General features: G+C 39.9%; 1 protein-coding gene across 2 annotated transcripts in view; it reads right to left on the bottom strand.

Moving 5' to 3' along the window:
• SCGN (secretagogin, EF-hand calcium binding protein) overlaps positions 1-18,408 on the bottom strand; it is a 43,830-nt gene extending 25,422 nt beyond the window's left edge. Inside the window, exons 1-6 of one of the 2 annotated variants that reach the window (XM_005665639.3) lie at positions 17,757-18,408; positions 16,841-16,911; positions 11,985-12,077; positions 7,824-7,859; positions 4,729-4,785; positions 4,216-4,293 (exon numbers count right to left, since the gene is read on the bottom strand). In XM_005665639.3, the coding sequence (XP_005665696.1) occupies positions 4,216-4,293; positions 4,729-4,785; positions 7,824-7,859; positions 11,985-12,077; positions 16,841-16,911; positions 17,757-17,838 (417 nt within the window). In that variant the 5' untranslated portion in view covers positions 17,839-18,408. Of the gene's footprint in view, positions 1-4,215; positions 4,294-4,728; positions 4,786-7,823; positions 7,914-11,984; positions 12,078-16,840; positions 16,912-17,756 lie in introns of both variants that reach the window. The other variant, NM_001077224.1, reaches the window with a different exon arrangement.

Here is a 22,914-nt window from a genome sequence, read left to right as displayed (position 1 = left end):
AAATCCCACTGGTTCCATCTTCAAAATATATATATATATTTTTTTTTTCCCACTGTACAGCAAGGGGGTCAGGTTATCCTTACATGTATACATTGCAATTACAGTTTTTCCCCCACCCTTTCTTCTGTTGCAACATGAGTATCTAGACATAGTTCTCAATGCTATTCAGCAGGATCTCCTTGTAAATCTATTCTAGGTTGTGTCTGATAAACCCAAGCTCCCGATCCCTCCCACTCCCTCCCCCTCCCATCAGGCAACCACAAGTCTCTTCTCCAAGTCCATGTTTTTCTTTTCTGAGGAGATGTTCATTTGTGCTGGATATATTTAGTTCCCATTTCTTCTGCTACCCCACCCTGGTCCAAGCCATCATCGTCTCTCACCTGGATGGAACAAGGTCTCTTAACAGGACTTCCTGATTTCCACCTCGCACATTTCAGGCTCCTTTCAATATAGCAGCCAGATCATGGCATCTTCTGCTTCAAACCCTCCAGTGGTTCTCCTCTCACCCCCACTAAAACCCCAAGATCTCACAGTGGCCCTAAAAGCTGGACATGGTCTGATCTCTGTCTCATTCTTGTTTACTCTGCTTCAGCCATACTGGTCTCTTCCTGTTCTTAGAAATTCCAGGCCCACCCTTGACCCTGGGTCTCTGCTCACTGCACCTCTGGGCCTTCCTTAAGTCACATCTTCTTTTTTTTTTTTTTTTTTTTTTTTTGTGTGGGTGTGTGTGTGTTTTTAGAGCTGCACACGAGGCATACAGAGGTTCCTAGGCTAGGGGTTGAATTGGAGCAGTAGCTGCTGGCCTATGGCACAGCCACAGCAACGCCAGATCCAAGCCACATCTGCAACATACACCACAATTCACAGCAACGCTGGAGCCTTAACCCACTGAGCGAGGCCAGGGATCAGACCTGCATCCTCATGGATACTAGTCAGATTCGTTTACTCTAAGATACAATGGGAACTCCCCTTACCACCCTATTGAAAATAACACCTTCTCCCCAGTATCCCATCCTGGCTGCCCTGCTGGCTCCACCTGTTCCACTATTTCGTTTTTTTCCTGTAACACTCATTACCCTCTATCATGCAATATAATTTATTATTTATTATGTTTCTTGTTATTGTCATTCTCTCCTTTGTTTCACTCCCTGCTGAATCCTTGGTGACTAGAATAGTGCCTCAGGCATAGCAGATTTTAATGAATATTTGTGGAATTAATTAAGTTAAGATGGAGAAATCCACAAAATACTCTAGGGGCACAGAGGAGAGGTACTTGGAGCCACCAAGGAAGAAGCTTATGGAAGATTTTCTCAGGCAAAATTTTATCTAACTAAATCTTTTTTTTTTTTTTAAGTTAAAATGGATACAATCTTATTTATGAGGATAATTTTCTGTCAGTTTTGTTCTTTGGCTTTATAGCTTTGAAATGTTTTTTTTTGTTTTGTTTTTTTGTTTTTTTGTCTTTTTGTTATTTCTTTGGGCCGCTCCCACGGCATATGGAGGTTCCCAGGCTAGGGGTCGAATTGGAGCTGTAGTCATTGGCCTACGCCAGAGCCACAGCAACTCGGGATCCGAGCCGCGTCTGCAACCTACACCACAGCTCACGGCAACGCTGGATCGTTAACCCACTGAGCAAGGCCAGGGATTGAACCCGCAACCTCATGGTTCCTAGTTGGATTCATTAACCACTGCGCCACGATGGTAACTCCTATCTAACTAAATCTTAAAGGATGAACAAGAACCAGGTGAAGAAAAGGAAGGAAAAAATAGCCTAGTTAAGAAGTCAGAAGGTAGTGGCTTAATGTTGGAGGTGGTGGTAGTTGGAGATGGTTGGAAGCCCCTCAGAGTCAAAGGCATTCAAAGAAACGCTGGAAATCTGCTGGAGATTATAAATGCCAGTGTTCCACTGTGTAGTGCCTGTTTTATGATAAAATTGAGATAACAAGAGCCAGGGCTAACATTGTACTAAATCAGTGTGGGAAAAAATGCTCAATTGGAAGAATAATAATCTCCTTGTTATTCTCTCCCCCAGGCCGTTTCAGTCTAATTTCCGTTTTCAGATGATTCATCCTGTTAGAGGGTTTCACTGGAATTTAGGTCCAAAGGAAACTAGAGATCTCCCGGTAGCTGGGAAACTGCTCCCTGCCTCTGGGGCATTTCCCATTTCACTCTTTAGTGCTAAGTCCATATTTACTCAGGATTTCAAACAGCATTTTGCATGTTCTTGAAACAGATCGACATAGGAGGAGGCCAAGTTATTTCCTCAATTGAGATCCTGGGCTGGGGTTTGATTCTTTCCCTGGCATCAACTTTGCTCCCATCCAGGCTATTTCCAAGTTACCAAGGTCAAGAGCATATTTTCCCTTCCCAGGACAGACACTCTTTGCTGGGGGCAATATTCAGAGTGCAGAGTGCAAGCCAGGATGGTTGAGGGTTGAAAACCATCAACATCCAATTTAACTTGTGCCTTAGGAGAGACAATTCAACATTTCCCAGTTAATCAGATTTTTTTTGTCTTTTGTCTTTTTAGGGCTGCACGCATGGCATTATGGAGGTTCCCAGGCTAGGGGTCTAATCTGAGCTGTTGCTGCCAGCCTATGCCAAAGCCACAGCAATGCCAGATCCGAGCCGTGTCTGCGACCTACACCACAGCTCACAGCAACGCCAGATCCTTAACCCACTGGGTGAGGCCAGGTATTGAACCCGAAACCTCATCCTAGTCAGATTCGTTTCTGCTGCACCACAACAGGAACTCAAGTTAACCGGATTTTTAAATGAGTTTAGGAATTCACCTTGGTGGTATCTTAGTCACTCGCCCTCTCAAAGTCCCAACCATCAGATATGTAAAACAGCATGAATAGTGCCATTACTGTAGAGGAGTTGTTTGAAATAATGGAGTGATTTAATTGCTATTTGGAAGTATCCATTAAAGGCCTAAATAGTGGTACAGATTTTAACAGGGGCCCACAAACTCTTCTCAGTGATACCTATCCCTAACTCTTCATGGAAGGTTCAGTAAGATGGGCCTGCTCAAGAACTCTTTCTATAGGAGCTTCCACTGTGGTACAATGGGATCAGCAGCATCTTGGGAGCACTGGAACACGGGTTTGATCCCCGGCCCAACACAGTGGGTTAAGGATCTGACATTGCTGCAGCTGTGGCTTAGTACATGGCTACAGCTCAGATCTGATCCCTGGCCTGGGAGCTATATATGCCATAGGGTGGCCAAAAAAAAAAGAACTCTTTCTATAATAAGTGTAGCATTCCAAAAGTAATTAAGCCTTTCCCAGTAATTTCCGTGCTTATTAATTAAGAAACCTAGTGTTTGATTAGAACGAAGCACATGTCTGGGGACAGGGAAGGGGTACCAGGGAGACAAAAAGTAGAGAAGCCAGAACCAATTCAATACAAATGGTTGCTTAGCAACTGGGAGAAAAGTATCAAGTTAGGAACCAAAACAGAGTAAACAGATGAGTCCACCAAAGCCAATCTCTCCACTTCATTTTCCAGGGAGATTTGATGCTGAAATAATCTCAGGATCATTTAGGATGCAGATTGCATGAGGGGCAAGTGAAATAATGACAACAAGGCCCACAACAACCACTGTAGGACGAGCTAACAGGTGCTGAACAGTCATGGTTTCCTGGATACTCTGCAAAGCACTTCTGAAAAGTCCCTTGCCCTCACGGTAATTAGATCCTATTAATCCCCATTTTCAGATGAAGCAAATCAAGGTGAGGGGCTTGACAGTTTCCCAAGGCTAGTAAGTGGCAGAAGTGGGCCACACATCTCCCATCTGTCTCACTCTTACTTGCTCTAAATCACTGCCCTAAATGAGTAGAATTGTGGCAGGAAGTGGCTCCCTTATGTTTGGTCCTGACTGTCTAGGTTCACGTTTCGTTGTTTCTACGTGACTTGGATTAGCCTTGAGGTTGTTGGCCTGGTGCTCAGGAACCCAACGCTGACCAGACTTTCCATGTCTCCCCAAGGATAAGTGAACAGCCTTTTCTCTCAAATACATGCAGTCACATCCCAAGAGAAAGGCTGGAGCGATTCAGTTTTAGCCTGTGTTTTTCAGGGTTGCAGGTTTTCTCCTGCATTAATCTAGTCTACGAACACCGAGGAGCGCTTACTCTGTGCCAGACACTGTTTCCGGGTCTTGGGGAGGCAGCGGGCAGATTGCCCTCACAGAGCTCACACTGCTCAGGTACTTACCATGGTGCCAGTATATTCTTCCAGCTTAGCCTCCGAAATGGCCTTTTTGTGGTGGAGGAAAAGGTCTCGGAGGAAGTTCTGTGACATCAAGAGAAGAGCCACATTTTACCTAGTGAGAAGATTAATCTAAAAATAAACCTAAACATCTCAAGAGGCTGTATTTTAAAGATTGTGGTTCATTTGTTTCAAAGAGGAGATAAAATGCCTTTAGCAAGCCATAAATCCAAGAATGGAGGGCTGTCACTGTTTAAAGGGTGCACTGTTTAAATGGAACTTAGAGAATAGCTTAAGGCATGAAAAAGTGTCATAAATCCTCAATTATGTCTCTTTCTCAGAACGAGCAATGTCACCTGCAGTTTCTAAACCTTCTAAACACAGTAAGTCTTTTTTTTTTTAAGTAACAAATTCATATTCACGTTTTTCGGAAACACAGAAATCAAATTCATAATACATCAAGTTCCCACTGCTGAACAAACCCGCGCTTCACCCAGGGACAGTTCCAGCCACACTTACACAAAGTTCAGCAGCTGATATAAAGCCACTGCTGTCAGCATCATATTTGCGCCAGATCTGAAATACACAAAATCCATTAATCCACGTATCCTCAAATAATTAAGGGTCAACTTATGCTGCTGTCTACTGTGGTTCAGCATCTGATAACAGTACTTAACTGAGTGCAAATAAGACTTTGCATGGGGAATTGTAGGCTTTTTTTGGTGACAGCTATTATTTGGGCAGAACTCACTAAAAATGACTCACCACATTCACTTAGAGCCACTTAGGAGGGTTGCAGTGCACTTTCTGAGAGGGAGCTCTGGGAGTGTTCGAAATGGAAACGCAAAAGGATGGCCTTGAAATGGGAGCAATATGGAAAACTGAGAAATCTTATTTGTCCTAAATTCCTAAGAAGGCAGAATACTCTCAAAACAACTCTTTAAATATATAGCTCGACTGGCAGGACAGTGAAGGGACCTCTAAGAGGTCCAATGTGGTAGAAAAGCACAAAATGTATGATAGAAGCCAGGCTGTTCCAGGGACATCTACTGGTCTCTGATAACCTAGCCTGCAGCTTTATCAGCACACCATTCACAAGGTAGGGGACAAATGCAGGGATCACCCAAGGTGGGAAGTCAAACTGAGGCACCTGCGTAAGACTAAAACCCCAGATAGCAGTAACCTTAAGAAAAAGATCAACTCCTCCAAATAAATTGTCCGGCAGAGAACCCCACCCCTCACCCCCAACCAAGCAATCTTGCCTGCGTGGCTTTGGCTCCCAGTAAAGGGAAAAAAACACCTCTGATAATTCCCATTGACAAGCCAACCCTTTCATTGGTTTGAGAACAGCAGTTATCCAACTGAAGATACAATTGCTAAACTGGGAGGCAGAACAGCTAAGCATTTTTAAAGAAACACCTCACCACTTTCTTTAGTAAGTGGTGTGATTTTTGACCACCTCTGATTATTCCATGTTCCAGCCTCACCAGTTGGCAAAAGTTCCCTAAGTGCTCTATAAAATGGAAAAGGATCACTAGGTCTTTGTTTTTTTAATTGACAAATTCTCCATAGATACAGAATGGGTTACCTGAGTCACCAAGCACAAGGACCTTCATTCTAGACCGCAATCAGTTTCCTGTCTGAATATCCAGCAGGGACACTGATATTTAGTGAGACGCATCTAGAAACTTCATCCCTTTCAGTTCCTGTCACCAACATTTCTGCCTGAATTCAGCCAGCCTTAGAAAATCAACTATTCAGTGTGATTTAAATTTTAACTTTAATGGAGTAGATATACCAGAAGGATGGGAATTTCAAGTAACAAAGAACATTTTTCATGTTTTTTTAATGCTGGTCTCCAAACATTTTCCATCTAAATTATTTTGTAATTTTACTACAGTTGAGCTATTGGAGGGCCAAAGATCTTAATGTGAATACTGCGTGCGCCCATCTTTAAAGAATAAAAGCAAAATGAAGAGGTTTCTGGGCAAACAAAAGCAAAGTTTACTGACTCTTGGTAAAGGATACAGTCAAGGAAGAAGACACACAAAGACGGGATACCTAAGATTAAAAAGGGAATGATGTACAAAGACAATAGGAAACATGTGGCAAAGGGAAACAAATCTTGTTGGCATAAAATTTGTGGGATTAAAGACAACAGGATAGAACTAATATTCTGGACAATAATGGCATGTAAGCTAATAGACACATGTTAGGATTAAGACTTTTTGTTTTTTGTTAAATTTTATTGGAGTATGGTTGATTTACAATGTCACATTAACTTCAGGTGTAGAGCAAAGTGATTCAGTTATATATGCACATATATTCATTCTTTTTCAGGTTCTTTTTCTATATAGGTTATTATAGAACATTGAGTAAAGCTCCTTGTGCTACAGTATGTCCTTGTTGGTTATCTAATTTATATATAGCAGTGTGTATATGTTAATCCAAAACTCATAATTTATCCCTCCTGCTACCTCCCCCAGATTAAAGTGTTTTAAGGTCCTGTAGTTGAGCAGATATGAAGACATCAAGATAGAATTTCTTAAAATATATAGTATAGTAATAGGCTATAGCAAATGTAATTTTTAAAAAATTCAAGAATCCAAAATATTTTATAATGAGTAGAGAAAGGGAAAACTCTTCTTTACAGGAGAAATTGACAAACTAGAAGGGAAGGAGGAAAAGTGGAAAAAGTTTAAAAAATAAAGATAAGATGAAACAAAACAGACTCACAGACATAGAGAGCAGACTTGTGGTTGCTGTGGGGGAGGTTTGGTGGGAGAGGGGTAGATTGGGAGTTTGGGATTAGCAGGTGCAAACTACTATATATACAATGGATAAACAACAAAGTCCTACTGTATGGCATAGGGAACTGTATTCAATATACTGTGATAAGCCATAATGGAAAAAGATTGTGTGTGTGTGTGTGTATATATCACTTGGCTGTAGAAATACACTATTGTAAATCAACTATACTTCAAGACAATTTTTTAAGATTTTTTCTATTATAGATGATTTACAATGTTCTGTCAACTTCTGTTGCAGTCAAGTGACCCATTCATACATACACACACACACACACACACACATATATATGTATATATAAACTTTTTCTCACATTATCCTCCATCATGTTCCTCACAAGTGACTAGATATAGTTCCCTGTGCTACACAGCAGGATCTCATTGCATATCCACTAAATGCAATAGTTTGCATCTACTAACCCAATCAATACAATAAATTTTAAGATAAATACCATCTGCTGCTCTACCATTGACCATCTCACTTACTCTAGATGTAGCACATGACCTCCAAACTCCAAAGTCCCCACCTTCCCATTACATTCCTCGGCATACCTCCCAGGTGCCTCATCTAAGCCTTCCTCTACCCCAGGCTAAGGAGTTTATCAAGTCAGGGGCAGCCTAGGTCAGCGCACTGAGAAAGCACCCTGGGGCTTGGGGCTAAAGTCCAAGCTCCACACCAAGAGTTGCTTTGCTTGTCTTGTCCTCTGTAGGCAGCTCTCCCCTGGGGCCTGGGCAAGAGTGGCAGAAGCCACAGCAGGGGCTGGGATCCTGGCCTCATCTTCCATAAAGTTGAGACCAAACACTCACCTGCATAAACTCCACACTGCTGTCCAAAGGGGTTTCCTGGCGAAAGAGCAGAAGGAAGTTTTCATCCTCAGACAAGAATAGGCAGGCAAGCTAAAGAAAATGGGAGACAGAGCAATCAGTGACACTGGCCAGTGTTCTCTGGGTAAAAGCCCAGTGGAATATGTCAGAGAGCAGAAGGGCTTGGATCTCTCATGATAGAGAGCCCAACCTGCAGTTCTCCACCCTTGATTGCCATTTTGGATTCACTGGATTCATTTTGGATTCATTGATTGCACCCTTACTTTTTATGAAGCACTATGAGTATCTGCCTTCCATGAGCTTACAATCCAAAATGATAATAATAACTATAATTATTGTTTAATAATGCGTTAGTGCTTAAAATGTCCCAGACACTATTTTAAGAAGATCCAATATTATATCAACTCTATAATTATAGTAGAAAATAAAAATACCAAATAATTTTTATATGTGCCATGAATTGTTCTAAATGCTTACATGGGCTAAGGAAACTGGGTTATACAGAGATAAGGAATTTGCCAGAGTTATGTGGTTAGTAAGTAGTGGAGTCAGAACCTCAACTGTACCCCCATGTTTAACCACTATACTGTGCTGGTGAGATGCTGTATATACAGATCATTTCAATGCCATATGCAAAAACAGGAATGATTGCTGTCTGGCTTGATTCTTGAGTGTTGGCTATGGTTTACATTCTTTTATATTTTTAGCATTCATATGATACTTTAAAAGTGGGTTCACTTGTGATAAATTTAACTAGCTAGATTTTTTTTTTGACTTTTTAGGGATGCACCTGCAGCATATAGAAATTCCCAGGCTAGGGATCAAATCAGAGCTACAACTGCTGGCCTACTCCACAGCCACAGCACCATGGGATCTGAATTGCTTCTGCAGCCTACACCATGGCTCATGGCAATGCCAGATCTTCAACCCACTGAGAAAGCCCAGGGATGGAACCCAAATCTTCAAGGATACTAGTCAGATTCGTTTCCCCTGCACCAAAATGGGAACTCCCCCAGCCAGCTTCCTATATGGGTGCCAGCTTTATTAACTTCCCTTGCTCCCAGGAATAAAGGGAACATTTTCTTCCCCTACGTGATTATAATACTTATTTCAGCACATAGGTATGTTTGGCTGGGTTCTTTGCCAAACCTAGGGTATTTCAGTGAGTACCATCTTCTTCCTGAGTTGCGCCTCATAAACAATGGCCATTTCTTCTCTAAACTTAGTTCTCTCAGCATCTTGTGCAATTCCACAGAGTGAGTCCAGAGCAAATGCTTTAGGGAGGTTATAGGAATGAGTTGCCCACAACCAATTCATATTCTCCAGTTGGATGTGGGTCAGCTCAAGGACACATCGTGTGAATAATAGATGTCATATATTGAGTACCTACAACATAGCAGGCACTGCCAACATGCTTTTCATTTATCATCTCATTAAAGTCTCACACCAACCCTTTAGGTAAGTATAAATATCCCCCTTTTATTAATGGGAGGCAGCACAATGCAGTATGTGATAGGCTTTAGAGTGGCTCCAAATTCCTTCTCTATTGTTCACCTTATTTGATCTTGGACAATTTAATTTATGCTTCTGTGCTTCAATTTCCTCATTTGTAAAGTGAGGTTGATAATATTTATACCCTGTGTTTGTGTGAAGACTAAAAGTAAAATGAGGAACTATTTATATAGTGTTTAGCAAAGTCCCTGGTACATATTAAAAATTTAGTAAATGGTACTACTATATGGATAATGATGATGAACTTGAGCTCAAAGCGATGAAGTCACTTGCCTAAGGTTTCACATTTCACCATATTGACTTTATGCTTTTCCTACCCAGCCAGACAAGGTCAACTGGAACTGAGAATTGTTCTTCAGGACTAAGTGTCTTTTCACATGGGCTGGCATAGGCTAAGATACCAAATTAAAATGAAATTCACTGGTCTTAGGTTTATAGAACCCACTAGGTCTTCAATTTAACTGGAGTTGCATAGAGGAGCCCTGGGCAAATGAAATATACAGATCATCCTGAAGCCTCAGTTTGGTTCTCAGTTGTGACTCCTTCTTTCCCCATCTTACTTTGTGTTAAAATATCTAAAATGTGTCCAGGCAGACTTTTATATCACAACTACCTGTAATTGGAGTACACGAAATGGTCAGTAGTATAGCAGGAGACGGGAGGAGAAAAGTTGCCACTCTAAATTCATAGACTCATGAGTTGTTAAGGAGCGTTAGGACAAAAGCAGTCCTGTAGTAACAGCTTCTCTACAAACTACCGCAATGGCCCTCATTGGCAGGACTCCATGACAAAATGGTTGGCTCAGACATTGAAGTTGTTGCCAAGTTCCCAGTTGCTTCAGGAAGGTCTACCAGCAATTGATAAGATAATAACATAGTTTTTCATTTTTTACTTGCCTTGTTTCATTCATTTATTATTAAGTCAGTAAATATTTATTGAGGGCACTACATGCTATCCCCATTCTATGGGTTGTAGAATGCTGCAGTGAACATGTAATTATGAATAATTTGGTATTTCTAGCTTGATTCTTGTGCTTACTTTTCCACTAATGAATACACTGACACTTTTATATCGACTATGATGCAGTTGTTGGTTACATAAATGATCTTTGCCTTTAGTGAAAAGTTTGGAAACAGCTACACTCATAAACCTAAAGTTCAGCTTATTAGCTTTATGAAAAGTCAAGCCTCCTGGCAAAAATGTCTTTTTTTAAGACATTATCTTGCCTTATTATTATAACTTTCTGGAAAAAAAATTACTCTTTTCATCAATAATATTGACTGTCCAGGAGTTCCCATTGTGAGTTAAGGATCCAGCATTGCCACAGCTGTGGCATAGGTCTCAGCTGTGGCTTGGGTTTGATCCCTGGCCCAGGAGCTCCCACATGCCATGTGTGTGGCCAAAAATAATAATGATTAAAAATAAAAAAATTAAATAAAATGAAAAATAATAATATTTACTGTCCAACTATGACAGTATAAAGAGACTAGCTATACATATTTCAGGTGCTATTTCTAGCAGGTAATTTTGACAATGAAGTAAATGTCTTAGTTTCATAGCAGCTCATTTTTATGTATGGGTTCATAACCATATAGAATAAACCTATATAAACTCATATCTCTAAGTGGGTTACACTTAAACCAGTGCCACTTATTGGCTATATGCTGCTGGGAAAATAACTTAGCTTCCTCATGAGTAGAATAGAGATCACGTTCTATGTCCACTTTCTATAGCTACTATGGGGATAAAGTAATAAAATATGCATGGAAATTCTTTCTAAACTGTAAACTTCTTTGTAACTGGAAGGAAAAATGATCAGGTTAAAGATAGATCATTCAGGAGTTCCCATCATGGCTCAGGGGTTAACGAACCCGACTAGCATACATGAGGACACAGGTTCAATCCCTGGTTTTGCTCAGTGGGCTAAGGATTCAGTGTTGCCGTGAGCTGTGGTGTAGGTCGCAGACACAGCTCAGATCCTGAGTTAGTGTGGCTGTGGCATAGGCAGGCAGCTACAGCTCTGATTCAACCCCTAGCCTGGGAACCTCCATATGCCATGGATGCAGTCCTAAAAAGACAAAAAGATAAAATAAAATAAAATAAAATAAAGATAGATTATTCAAGGCATGCCTAACACAGTCCCTTGTTTTAGCAGGTACTCAATAAGTGTGGGTTGAGATGATGTAAAGATGCCTGCTGTCTGTTTTGTTTTTGAAGATGCTCAGGGATATTCTTTTCAATCTCCACTGGGAGCTGATGCTGAAGTTTAAACTCATTTACTTCCAGTAAGTTTTCCCTTATGTTAAGGTTGAATGTGAACAGGACACTGTGCAAAGAGACAAATATTAGATCAAGTAACTGAAAAGCCTCCAGCATATCAATTCCCCAGGTTATAAAATAAGTATAAATATGATTGACCTAAATGAAATGATGAAAGAGTCATATACTCTTTGCTGCTAACCTGATTAAAAAAAAAAAAAAGGAAAGGTGAGTGCTTCAAAAATGTTATCTAACCCAAATGCTTTGTAGAGGGCTATAATTTTTCAATCAAATGTAGGATTTTCACAATTCTTCAGAGGAAATTACAGCCCACGAAAGTACATTCAAGAAAGGTACAGTCATAAAAAGTACCTCTTTCATCTGTATGTGACCATCTTTAGAGACGTCATGGGCAGCCATAAATTGTTGCTTCATCTTCCACACATTTTCTTCCATGACTGCATCCTACAGTGGGCCAGAGAGAACCACATTAAAGCTATTGGAATTCAAAAAAATGTAGTTAGGATATCAAATATTCAGAATATAAAGGTTGATGATTATGTTCTAATTTGGAAAACAGTTATTTAGCCATTGAAAGTGATCCCACTAAGTTGCTGATAGAGAGAAAGGGTGATGGTGGTGGGGAGGTAATGGTTATTCCTTAAACAAATAACCACTAATTAGAATCCTAAGACATAGCTTGTGAGCTCCTAAAAATGAGTAAAGAGAAGCTTAGAAACTGGAGTATTGATAGAATGAATTTGAACATTTTTCTGAATTGTTGTGGCAAAAGACTGTATTGCAATGAACATATAAACTTTCTTCCCAAGAACTCAGAGGTTTTTTTTGTTTTTTGGTTTTTTTTTTTTTTTTGGTTTTTTTTTTTTTCTATTTTTCAGTGAATAGCCCAGCTCTCCTGGGCCCCCAGTTTATCATAATTCATGCTCTTAATCTTGAAGTCACGAAGGAAAAAATAATTAGAAGGGGAAAATAATTAAAGAGGAAACTAAAGGGAAAAAATCATCATTGAACTACCAAAGGTGTCCCATAACCTTATCTCCACCTTAACTTGTTCTTCGTCAGTGGACTTCGGGGTCATTACAAAGAAAGATGATCTATACAATCAAGAATGGAGAATGAATTTCAATGTAGGGGCTGAGGCACAGGTATTCCCAAATAGTGCTGGATTCCTAGACTCCAAACTAGGGCAGTTATACTAAATTTATTCTCCCTAATAATTCCACACTATCCCTGCCAACCAGGTTTCAGCATCTGAAACTCCTCTAAGTATAGAGAGATTAGCCTCTTTCGTCTTGGCACCATAGATCATGTGGTTGGTTTGGTTATATGGGTGGGTATATGCATCATTCAGAAAATTTCAATGGAATCACTCAAGAAGGTGGGTCTCACCTTGGAATTCCAGCTTGGCACAGAAACTTGGCTCTGTCCTCTCAAACCTCTAACCACAAAGTTCATGACTATCCCTTGGACCTAAAGCCAAAGAACCTAGGACTCCCTTTGCTGTGATTTCCCATCAGCACCAACCCCACCAACCTTCTCTGAGACTCTGGCCCCAGCAGTGTACTTACATCTTTGAATACTGAGAGAGGCCTAGGATGTGCTGCAATCTGAACATGAAGAATTATGTGCATAGCCATACAAAATGAGGCTCTGCCACGGACCAGCTAGATCTGGACCTAGTTCAGAAGCCATTGCTGAGCATTTGAAAAGAAAAAGATGGAGGTGAGAGGGAGGTGAGTAACAGAAATGGCAGCAAGAGGGGCCAGTCTTTCCATGAATGGTTCAGAGGCTGTGAGGATCACATAATTACAAGCAGGCTCAGTGCTAAGATTTCTGCTAGAAATCTTAAAATTCCTTCTGAGGTCTCTCTGATTCTCTACTCAGGAGGGAAAGGAGAGCTATTCAGGCCACTGAAGAACTGCTAGCCATGCTTAGACACCAGAGTGAGGGGCTACCTGGACATGGAGGCCTCCCTGCAGCTGGTTCTGTGCTCACTGGGGGATCACTGATTAAAGGTAGGTGTCACAAACGGTGATTGGCCCTGAACTGAAAGGGACATGCCTTCTTCCTAAGGACATCCTTAGGGCCTACTCATTTCTCAGCAGGAAAGAAGTCCAGAATGAGGAACAGTTCCCTTAATTGTGGTTGTCCTAATGGTACAGAGTGCCCAGGAAGGTCTCTGTAACCATAGTTACTGGGATAATGCCTCAGTCTTTTTGAAAGGAAACAATGGCTGATGACATCATTTCTGATTAATGGGTTAAACAGCTTATCCCCTGGCTCTGAAAGCTCTCTCCCTAGCCAAGTGCTAGTGCTGAGGAGAGGTGCCTGGGGCTGCAACCACGGGTCCGCAGGACTGGCCTGATTATATTACAGTCCTCTGTCTCACTGTTCCTGGAAGGAACAGTGGGTTAAAAGAAGATGAAAGTGACTGAGAGTGCTTTTCAAATGCAAGATCCTAGGCAGACCCCAAATGTACTGAAATACCTAAGAGGTGGGACCCAGGGCTCAGCATTGTAATAAATATGTCTTTTTTTTTTTTTTTTTTTTTTTTGGTCTTTTTCTAGGGCTGCACCCATGGCATATGGAGGTTCCCAGGCTAGGGGTCTAATAGGAGCTGTAGCAGCCGGCCTGCACCACAGCCATAGCAACGCCAGATCCAAACTGCATCTGTGACATATACCACAGCTCATGGCAACGCCAGATCCTTAACCCACCGAGCAAGGCCAGGGATCAAACCCGAAACCTCATGGTTCCTAGTCAGATTCGTTAACCATGGAGCCATGACAGGAACTCCACAGATAATTCTTAAACACATCAAAATTTTACTTCCATGAGCCTAAGGACTCTGCAACCTCTTTGCCTCTGGCCTCAGGAAAGTCTGCAGGAAACACAGTTCCACAGGACACTGGTGAGTCATTTGTTGTTTCCTTTTCTCCAAGGCTATGACTGTCCATGTGTGGGAAGGTGAGGCCACAGACCTGATATGAGGAAGGGGTGATAAGAACAGCCAAGCTGGGAGCTCCCTGGTGGTCTAGTGGTTAGAAATCAGCACTTTCACTGCTGCAGCCTGGGTTCAATCCCTGGTCTGGGAACTGAAATTCTACATCAAGCAGCTTCACACCATGGCCAAATTTAAAAAATAATAATAGTAAAATATATTAAATAAGTTAAAAACAGGAGTTCCTGTTGCGGCACAGCAGAAAGGAATCTGACCAGGATCCATGAGGATGCAGGTTGATCCCTGGCCTTGCTCAGTGGATCAGGGATCTGGCATTACTGCAAGCTGTGGTGTAGGTCACAGATGTGGCTCAGATCCCACATTGCTGTGGTTGTGGCATAGGCTGGCAGCTGTAGCTCCAATTCAACCCCTAGCCTGGGAACTTCCATATGTTATGGATGCAGCCCTAAAAAGCAAAAAGAATTTTAAAAAATTAAATAATAAACAAACAGGAGTCTGGAGAGCCTGGCATTAAAAAATAATGATAATAAATTAAAAAAAAAATCAGCCAAGCTACAAGAGATGGCATCCATCTTCTCTCTCACTAATGGCAGCAATGCCTCTAAAGTCAGCCAAAGACCCAGAAGAAGACAGCTCGCAGCGTTCTCAGCAGACCTGTGTGTTTGGGTAGCCCCAGCTCTCACCCGAGACTGAAAATAAGACTCTTTCAGTTTCAGTACTGACAGCAACTTTTCTCCTTTTCTTCAAATCACTAAAGCAAGGAACTATCTGAAAAGGTGTGAAATTCCAAGTCCAAGTTAGTTTTTTGTTTGTTTGTTTTTTGACCGTCCAGTTTATTCCAAGACTTGGAATGGTTTTGCCTTCATCTTTTTGTTTTCCTCAAATACTCCTATCATGTTTGACAAGATGGCATCACACTCAGGGGTTCTGGAATGCTGTGAGCCTTCATATTGCCAGCAGTCAATAGAAGCAAAGCAGAAAAAGAGAAAGAGATAAGGGAAGAAAAAAGAAAAGGAGAGGAGAGCAACCGAAAAAGAAATGAAGAGCAAAGAGAGAGGAAACAGAGATAGGAAATAGAGAGGAAAAGAGAAATAAAAGAGAGGGGAAGGCCAATGAGAAAGCTTGAAAAACAGACTGAAAATAGAAAGAAGGAAAAACAAAGAGACAGGAGAGAGACAAAGACAGATGGAGAGACATATGGGAAATAGAGATCAGAGAGATGAGAGAGTGGTTAGAGAAAAAGTCAAGAGATGATGGGAAATGAGAGCTGTGAAATGGGCAGAAATATAAGAAAAAAAGATAAAAAGAGAGAAGATGAGACATACACAAATATATATAGAGAGAGAGACCAAGAGCTCTGTGTGGCTGTTGGAGGCAGGTGGCAGCTTCTTGTGAGCTGGAAACATCATCCTCCAGTTGCTTGGTCTGCTCACTGGGCTCCCGCATGAAAGTGTGATGTGCTTTAGTGTTCTTCCACATAAACAATTATATCTGAGGGAAAGCTGTCACCACGATTTGTTTTAAATGCGACTTTCTCCAGGGCTTCTCTCCTTCCCATGCATCCCCTGATTAAATCTTCACTAGATTTTCCCAACCCCATCTTTGTGTGCATTTTTCATCTGCTTTGGTACAAGGCTTATCAAAAGTTAATTTGCAACTCTCAAGGCCAGACTTACATCAAGAAGGGACATGGACATTGGATTGATTGGTTTACATTTATATTTGGGCTCTAGGTTTGTTTGTTATTTTCTACTTTGTCATTTCCTAAGAAATCCGTTACCTTGTCTAATAAAATGAATAATGGAAAAATGATTATGCAAGTTTTGTTTGTGGTTTGATATTGAAATAGTACCAAATGCACCAAATACCCAGAACTTTAAAGCTCTTAACATTTTTTCCACCTTTTTGAACAAAGTGAACTGCCTTATCTCCGAGTTTAAATCCATTAGCAGAGACATAACCAAGGAGACATTCAAAACAGAGTTGCTTGGATCTATCATTAAAAATCTCTAAGTGGATGACAGATGTCACACTAAAAGTCAGTGACCAACACATCTAATGTTACATTTGAGCATTTTATAAAACCTACCTAAATCCCTCTGCGTTGCTAGGAGAAGGAGAAAAATTGCATGTAAGGAAAAGAGGTCAGTTGGGATTAATAGGTCCAAATCAACATAAGGCTTGGATGCTTTTTGTAAATCACTATGAGACACATAAATTAATGCTTAGTGGCACAAATACTTACATCAGTACCCAATTTCGTCAACACGTGATGAAAGAAAGCATCAAGCTCCTTCTCTTCTATGTAACCTTTTTCTAAATGCAAGAAGGTATGCATAAATCACTTACATAGAATAATATGTGACATTTAATATTTAACATTTAACATCTAAATTTGTTTTTAATTTTAATCTTATAAAATTCCCTGGGATACTATTCTTGGCTACTCTAATTAAATGCCAACATCTACCTCTAGAAGACATGGATTTGAATAGCAAATACACATTCAAAAGTAAATTCTTTGGGCTAGGGTTTATATATATATATTTAGGAAAGGAGAGCTATTTATACACGAATTTTAATCTGCAAATAAACATGAGCTTTTGAATAAACAAGAACCCAGGACTTTTGCAATCTTGGAAAAATTTAAGAGATTGAATCTTAGTTTTGAGGGTTAAAACACAGGCATTAGATATTTTTAAAATATTTATTAATGAAGACAAAGAAAATGTTAAATAGTTCTTTTCAAATAGTTTTTTGGGGAGTAGGAGTGGTGTCTTTTTGAAAGTTGATAAAATCCACCCTCCTTTTGAGAGACTGAGGGTTACATGACAAAGTAATTGAGTAAAAATGAGCATATGTAGAGAGGGCTGATTTTTGATAATCAAGCATCAGCCAACAAGCCTCTAATATATACAATGATATTTGTCATTGTATATATGGTACACCACACACAGAGATTAGAAAGAGGGGATCAAGTCCCTTCCACCCTGAACTTTCATAAGTTATGTAGGTGTACAACTCCGGGATACCGAACATCTGTTAGGCATACTGCATTAACGACGCTGGAAGAGGACTTTTCCTGCAAGGAAAGGCGTCTGGGGAAGTGGAAACTCTTAAGTCCTTTCAGCAAGGCTGTACAGGTAGCTGTTTTTACTCACCATCCGCGTCAAAGCGCTGCCAGATCTGCCAGAAGCCAGCGGCATCCAAGCGCCTTTGAGTTGGTTTGCAGGCGCTGTCCATGGTATTGACAACGAAGCGCAGGTACCGGCCGGCAAGAAACACCTTGAGAACTTCTAACTCCCTCGCCTGTTTCTTTCGCTCTCTGATTTGAGGACTCCTTCTAATTCCCTCGCCTGTTTCTTTCGCTCTCTGATTTGCTTTGAGCACCTGTCTGAGGGGCGGGCACGCGGTGGCGGCGGCCGCTGGCGCTATAGCGTCGCCTTGCAGTCCCCAAGCCCCCACCGTGGCATCTCAGGGAAACCAGCGGCTTGGAACCCGCCCTGTTCCTGGCGCGTCGTCCCTGCCCCGCCCCACACGCTGACTGTCCTGGGCAGAATCAAGGGGAAGCGCTTGTCTGCCTCAGCGCTGTGGGGAAGTCTGGGAGGAAAGAGCTGTCTTGGGAGTGTCCATGGCTCACTCTCTTGTTTGTCAAAGAAAGCATCCCTCTTAAGTTGCCCGCACCTTCCAAACTTGTGTCTCAAGGGGTTTTCTAGAGAGAGCTACTTCATTTAAAGTGTTAGGCTCCTTGGAACCTGTTGATTTAAAGATGTATGTAGATGAGTTGGAGAGGGTGATAGCGGTGGTAAGAGATTACCAGTAAGCAAGGAAACCGTCAACAGAGCAATTACTGAGCTCTGATGGTCTAGCGCATGCATATTGCTGAGCTATAATGCGCTATAAAGACTTGCATCTAAATAAAGATTCTGCACTGAACTATGGTTTAAATCTGGATATTAGGATGTTGTGGGAAATTCACACTATGCCATGCTTTTCTAGAAAAGATTGTCTAGGGGAAGACATGGTGGCTGACTGCAGAGTTCTTAGACGGAAGTTTAGATGATTGTGCTTGGCTTCTAAGAGCCACACTAAGACCAAAGGACAAAAAAATTTGGAGGAACACAAAGTTCCAATGATCAGAACTGTACAGAACTTGACTGGATGCTTTGTGAAATAGTGAGCTAAGTGACACTGATGGCTTCTGACTGTGTCCTTAGAACTTTTGATGAGGAATATATAGAAGGAGTTAGTTAGGGTAATAGAGTTGGACCAAATATAGATCTTTATGGCACTCTAACTCTCTAACTCTGATTTTGGGATTCAATTGTATTTTCTAAAGGCACATTTACATAAGCCACCTAAACTAGAGTGTTGAAAAGAACATGACACTCGTGATCAGACATTCCTGGGTTAGGATCCTAACTCCATCACTTACTAGCTTTGTGACCTGCACCATTAGTTTTCATTCTCTAAGCCTCGGTTTTATCATTTATAAAATGAGGATTATGATAGCTTTGGATAGTTTCTGTGAGGACCAGAGCCACTGTTAGCAGTGCACAATGAATCGTAATTGCCATGGTCTTGTAGAGGATAAGAGGTTAAAAAAATGCTTTAGAGAAAAAGGAAGTCTGAGAAACTCACAGCTAAGACACGGTGATTAAATGTAATAATGCATCCTAGCTGGGCCCACAACAGATGAAAAAGATCAGGCAAAAGTAAAAGAAACTGGATAAACATGGACTTTAATTAATAATAGTAAAAGAAATATTTTAGAAGCAAACAGGACTGGATTTAGGGCCAGCTTTGCCTCTTACTAGCTATGATATCAGTCAAATTACTCAAAAGAAGCCTCACTTTCTTCACCTGTAAAATGGAGATGACAGTAGTTTTTGCCTTGTATTATTGCCATAAAGTTTAAATGAAAAAGTATATATAAAGCATAAAAAACACAGTAAACATTGAATATAGATTAGCTACTAAAATTATTAATTTTCGCTATGTACGCATATGAAAGATGGTAATATAAACATCAAGATTTTTGAGGAGTGTAGCTTAGGTTAAAAGAGGGGAAAATATCCTCTTTTTTTCTCGAGAAACTGTTAGGTATAAAAATTGGAGAAGAAATCAACGGGAGAGGATAAGGAGCTCAGTATGCATATACCTACATATCATATGTCGTCCTGGGAAACTATTAGATACAGTGTCAAACATCAGTCAGTAAAACTGATAAGTTTAGACTCACCAGGTTAGTGACTGATCTTGCTTTCTGATAGTGGGAAAAAGGAAAAACTTATGTCAGAAGTAATCAAGGTCTAATGCAGTAGGTAGTTAAATCAATGATGATAAGTCACTGTAATAGGCTTTGCTGCATACACAGAAATCTTGATTTTGAAGCCTGATGATACACAAAAAATGCTCAGAACATAAGGTAAAGATTAAAAAGCAGGTTTAAAAATGCACGTATTATATGACCCAATTATTTAAAATACGTGTTTCTACACTCAAAAAAAATGGAAGAATATACACTAATGATGTAAATGAATTTACCTCTGTAATGGGGAAGAGGGAGAATCATGGGTAATTTTAATTTTGTTATTTGTAATTCTTCTACTTTAAAATTTCTACAGTAAGTACTGCAAACATAATTTTTTAAAAGTGTAAAGGTGAAATCTAGAGAAAGAAGGAAAGAAGTACAGTTACAAGGACTGCTGTTCTTAGAACTGCAGAACAAACAAAACTTAGACCAATTTCCAGGAGACCAGCAAGTAGAGCTCTCTGGGAAATTGTAATTTCCATTTAATGACTTTCATTTTCTTTGTATACAAATATCTATCATGGCACTAGGTAAATAAATGTTCAGATACCTTGCATTCTCTCATACAGAGATTTCCTTTTGAGAAAATTATCCAAACCTTTAACAAAGAAGAGAGCCCTTGGGAAGGTGTTTAAAGATACTGGATTGGCAGGAATCACCTTTAAAACTGTCTCACTAGAAAGGTTTTGGGAATGGAGTGATGGGAGTGGGGGTGAAAGATCTCAGGTAAAGGTGATTTACCTGAGTCCCTCACTGACCAATCAGAGAATTGAGAGTAAAGCAAATGCAAAACAGCTAGAATTAGCTTGAGATAAATTATGCAATTTATGGATTAACTTACCCCCTTCCACAAAGATTCTGATTTAAATGGTCTAGAGTGAGGACTCTACTCCCCTAAGGATTATATTAGAACTAATGACTACCCTTTTGTCTCTAAGTTTCCTGCTGCTTAAATTTTAGTCAGTTTATTCTTTGGGTATGGCTTCTCTGAAGGACAATCTGGAAAAGGAAAAAACTTGTAAGGAATTAATATTATTTTTTATTAACACCCAATCTCTTTCAAAAAAAGATTGGGACTTACATTGTAGATCCTTCTTGTAAGTTTTAACAACTGATGGCTGAAACCAAAAACTGCAATGTGTTGTTTTTCTTTTTATCCTTGCTGATTTCATTTTATCCTGCAGTCATTTCCTGCTTTTCTCATTAGCATAGCTAATTGATGGTTAGTTGTACAAGAAACATCAGTGGTCTTTAATTTGAAGCATTGGTACTTAACCCTGATGCACACATTAAACTCTGAGTTAGAATATCTGCATCTTTTTACAAATTCAAATTATATTTCTAGCTGGAAATATAAGTAATGCTTTTTTTGGCATCATCTCCCAATAGCTGTTAAACTTTCAAACATGGGGGGACACCTCACAAACTGTATAGTAGACCTTAGAATTCAAAGAGATTGTCTTGGTTTGATGCCACAGAAACTCCAAAAGGCAAAGGAAGTTACCTAGAAGAAATTGGACAGGTATATCATAAGAAAATGCTTGAAAGAGAGTTACACACACAGTGTGTAACTTTTGCGATTACAAAAGAAACAATATATTTTTATTGTTTCTTTTGTAATCTCATGAATAAGATGGATCATTTAAATAATATAGGTCATAAAATTTGAAAGAAAAAGATTCCCCTGTAATTTCACCATGCAGATGGATCTAAGAATAATAAGATATTAGTGTATATCCTCCCAGTCTTTTTTTATATGTACAAAAATATGATTACACTGCTCTGAAACTTGCTTGTTTCACTTACTATTATGAACGCCTCTCCGTGTCACTAAATTTTCTTCAATGCCATCATTTTAAGGATGGCATTCCCATAATTTATTTAACTAATGTCATTTTTTTGGACTTTTAAATTGTCTCCATGTCTTTACTATCATAATCAGTGCTGTGACAGTGAAATATTTTCATACTGTCATAATTATTTTTAATATAAAATTTTTAATGCAGAAATGCTGAGCTGAACAATACATAAAATTTTGTCTTTAATATACATTGTTAAAAAGACCTCCTCCATCTTGATGTTACCAATTTATTCTGCCATTAGCAGTGGAAAAGTGAACTCCTCTCCCCACACACATATTAAAGCAAAAATCTTTAAATGGGATTAATTCTAAAGTAGTAGTTAATAGTTATTTTATGGTGATTGTTTCAGGCAGTTTAGGATTCCTTAAGAGGTGGGCTATGTGTTAAAGTCTGTGATACTCAAAGGGCTCATCAGAATCCCTGTGCTTTCTCCCTTCCGTACTCCCCAACACATAGCTTCTGTCAGAGTATCTTGCAAACAGTGGCTAATATTTTTTATATTGCCTCAATAATGCAGCTTTTTCTTAATGTGTTATATGTCACTAAATCATGAATGAGACTTTGATAACCTAAACAAATGAGCAAAGCTAGTGTTTTAAAATCTCTAGAACTGTTAAAATAAGCTGATACTCTAAATATCCTTCCAGCCACTTATACAGAGCCACCATGTTACAATTTAATAATGCAAAAGCATAGTGTATCTCTTAAATTTGTTTTCTTACTTCTTCCCTCTTGGGTTTATATCCCTAAATAATACAGAGGTTTTATATCATTAATATCTGATGAATAGTACTTTCTGTTCTTTTTTTTTTTTTTTAGGGCCTCACGCATGGCATATGGAAGTTCCCAGGCTAGGGGTCCAATTGAAGCTACTGCTTCTGGCCTATGCTTTAGCCTCAGCAATGCATAATCCAAGCCTCATCCACAACCTACACCAACACCAGATCCTTAACCCACCAAGTTGGGGTCAGGGACCAAACCCACATTCTCATGGATACTAGTCAGATTCATTTCCACTGCACCAAAACGGGAACTTCCATAATAACTTCTGAATCAATGCTAGCCATGGCTAAATCCAGGTGACCACACAAAATAAGGTCTTTAATGTATTTATTAAAGTGGCTCATAAATTTCATTCATAAA

The sequence above is a fragment of the Sus scrofa genome, chromosome 7 (genome assembly GCF_000003025.6).
Source record: "Sus scrofa isolate TJ Tabasco breed Duroc chromosome 7, Sscrofa11.1, whole genome shotgun sequence".
Taxonomy (NCBI): Eukaryota; Metazoa; Chordata; class Mammalia; order Artiodactyla; family Suidae; genus Sus; species Sus scrofa.
This window is presented reverse-complemented; position numbering and strand designations above follow the sequence as displayed.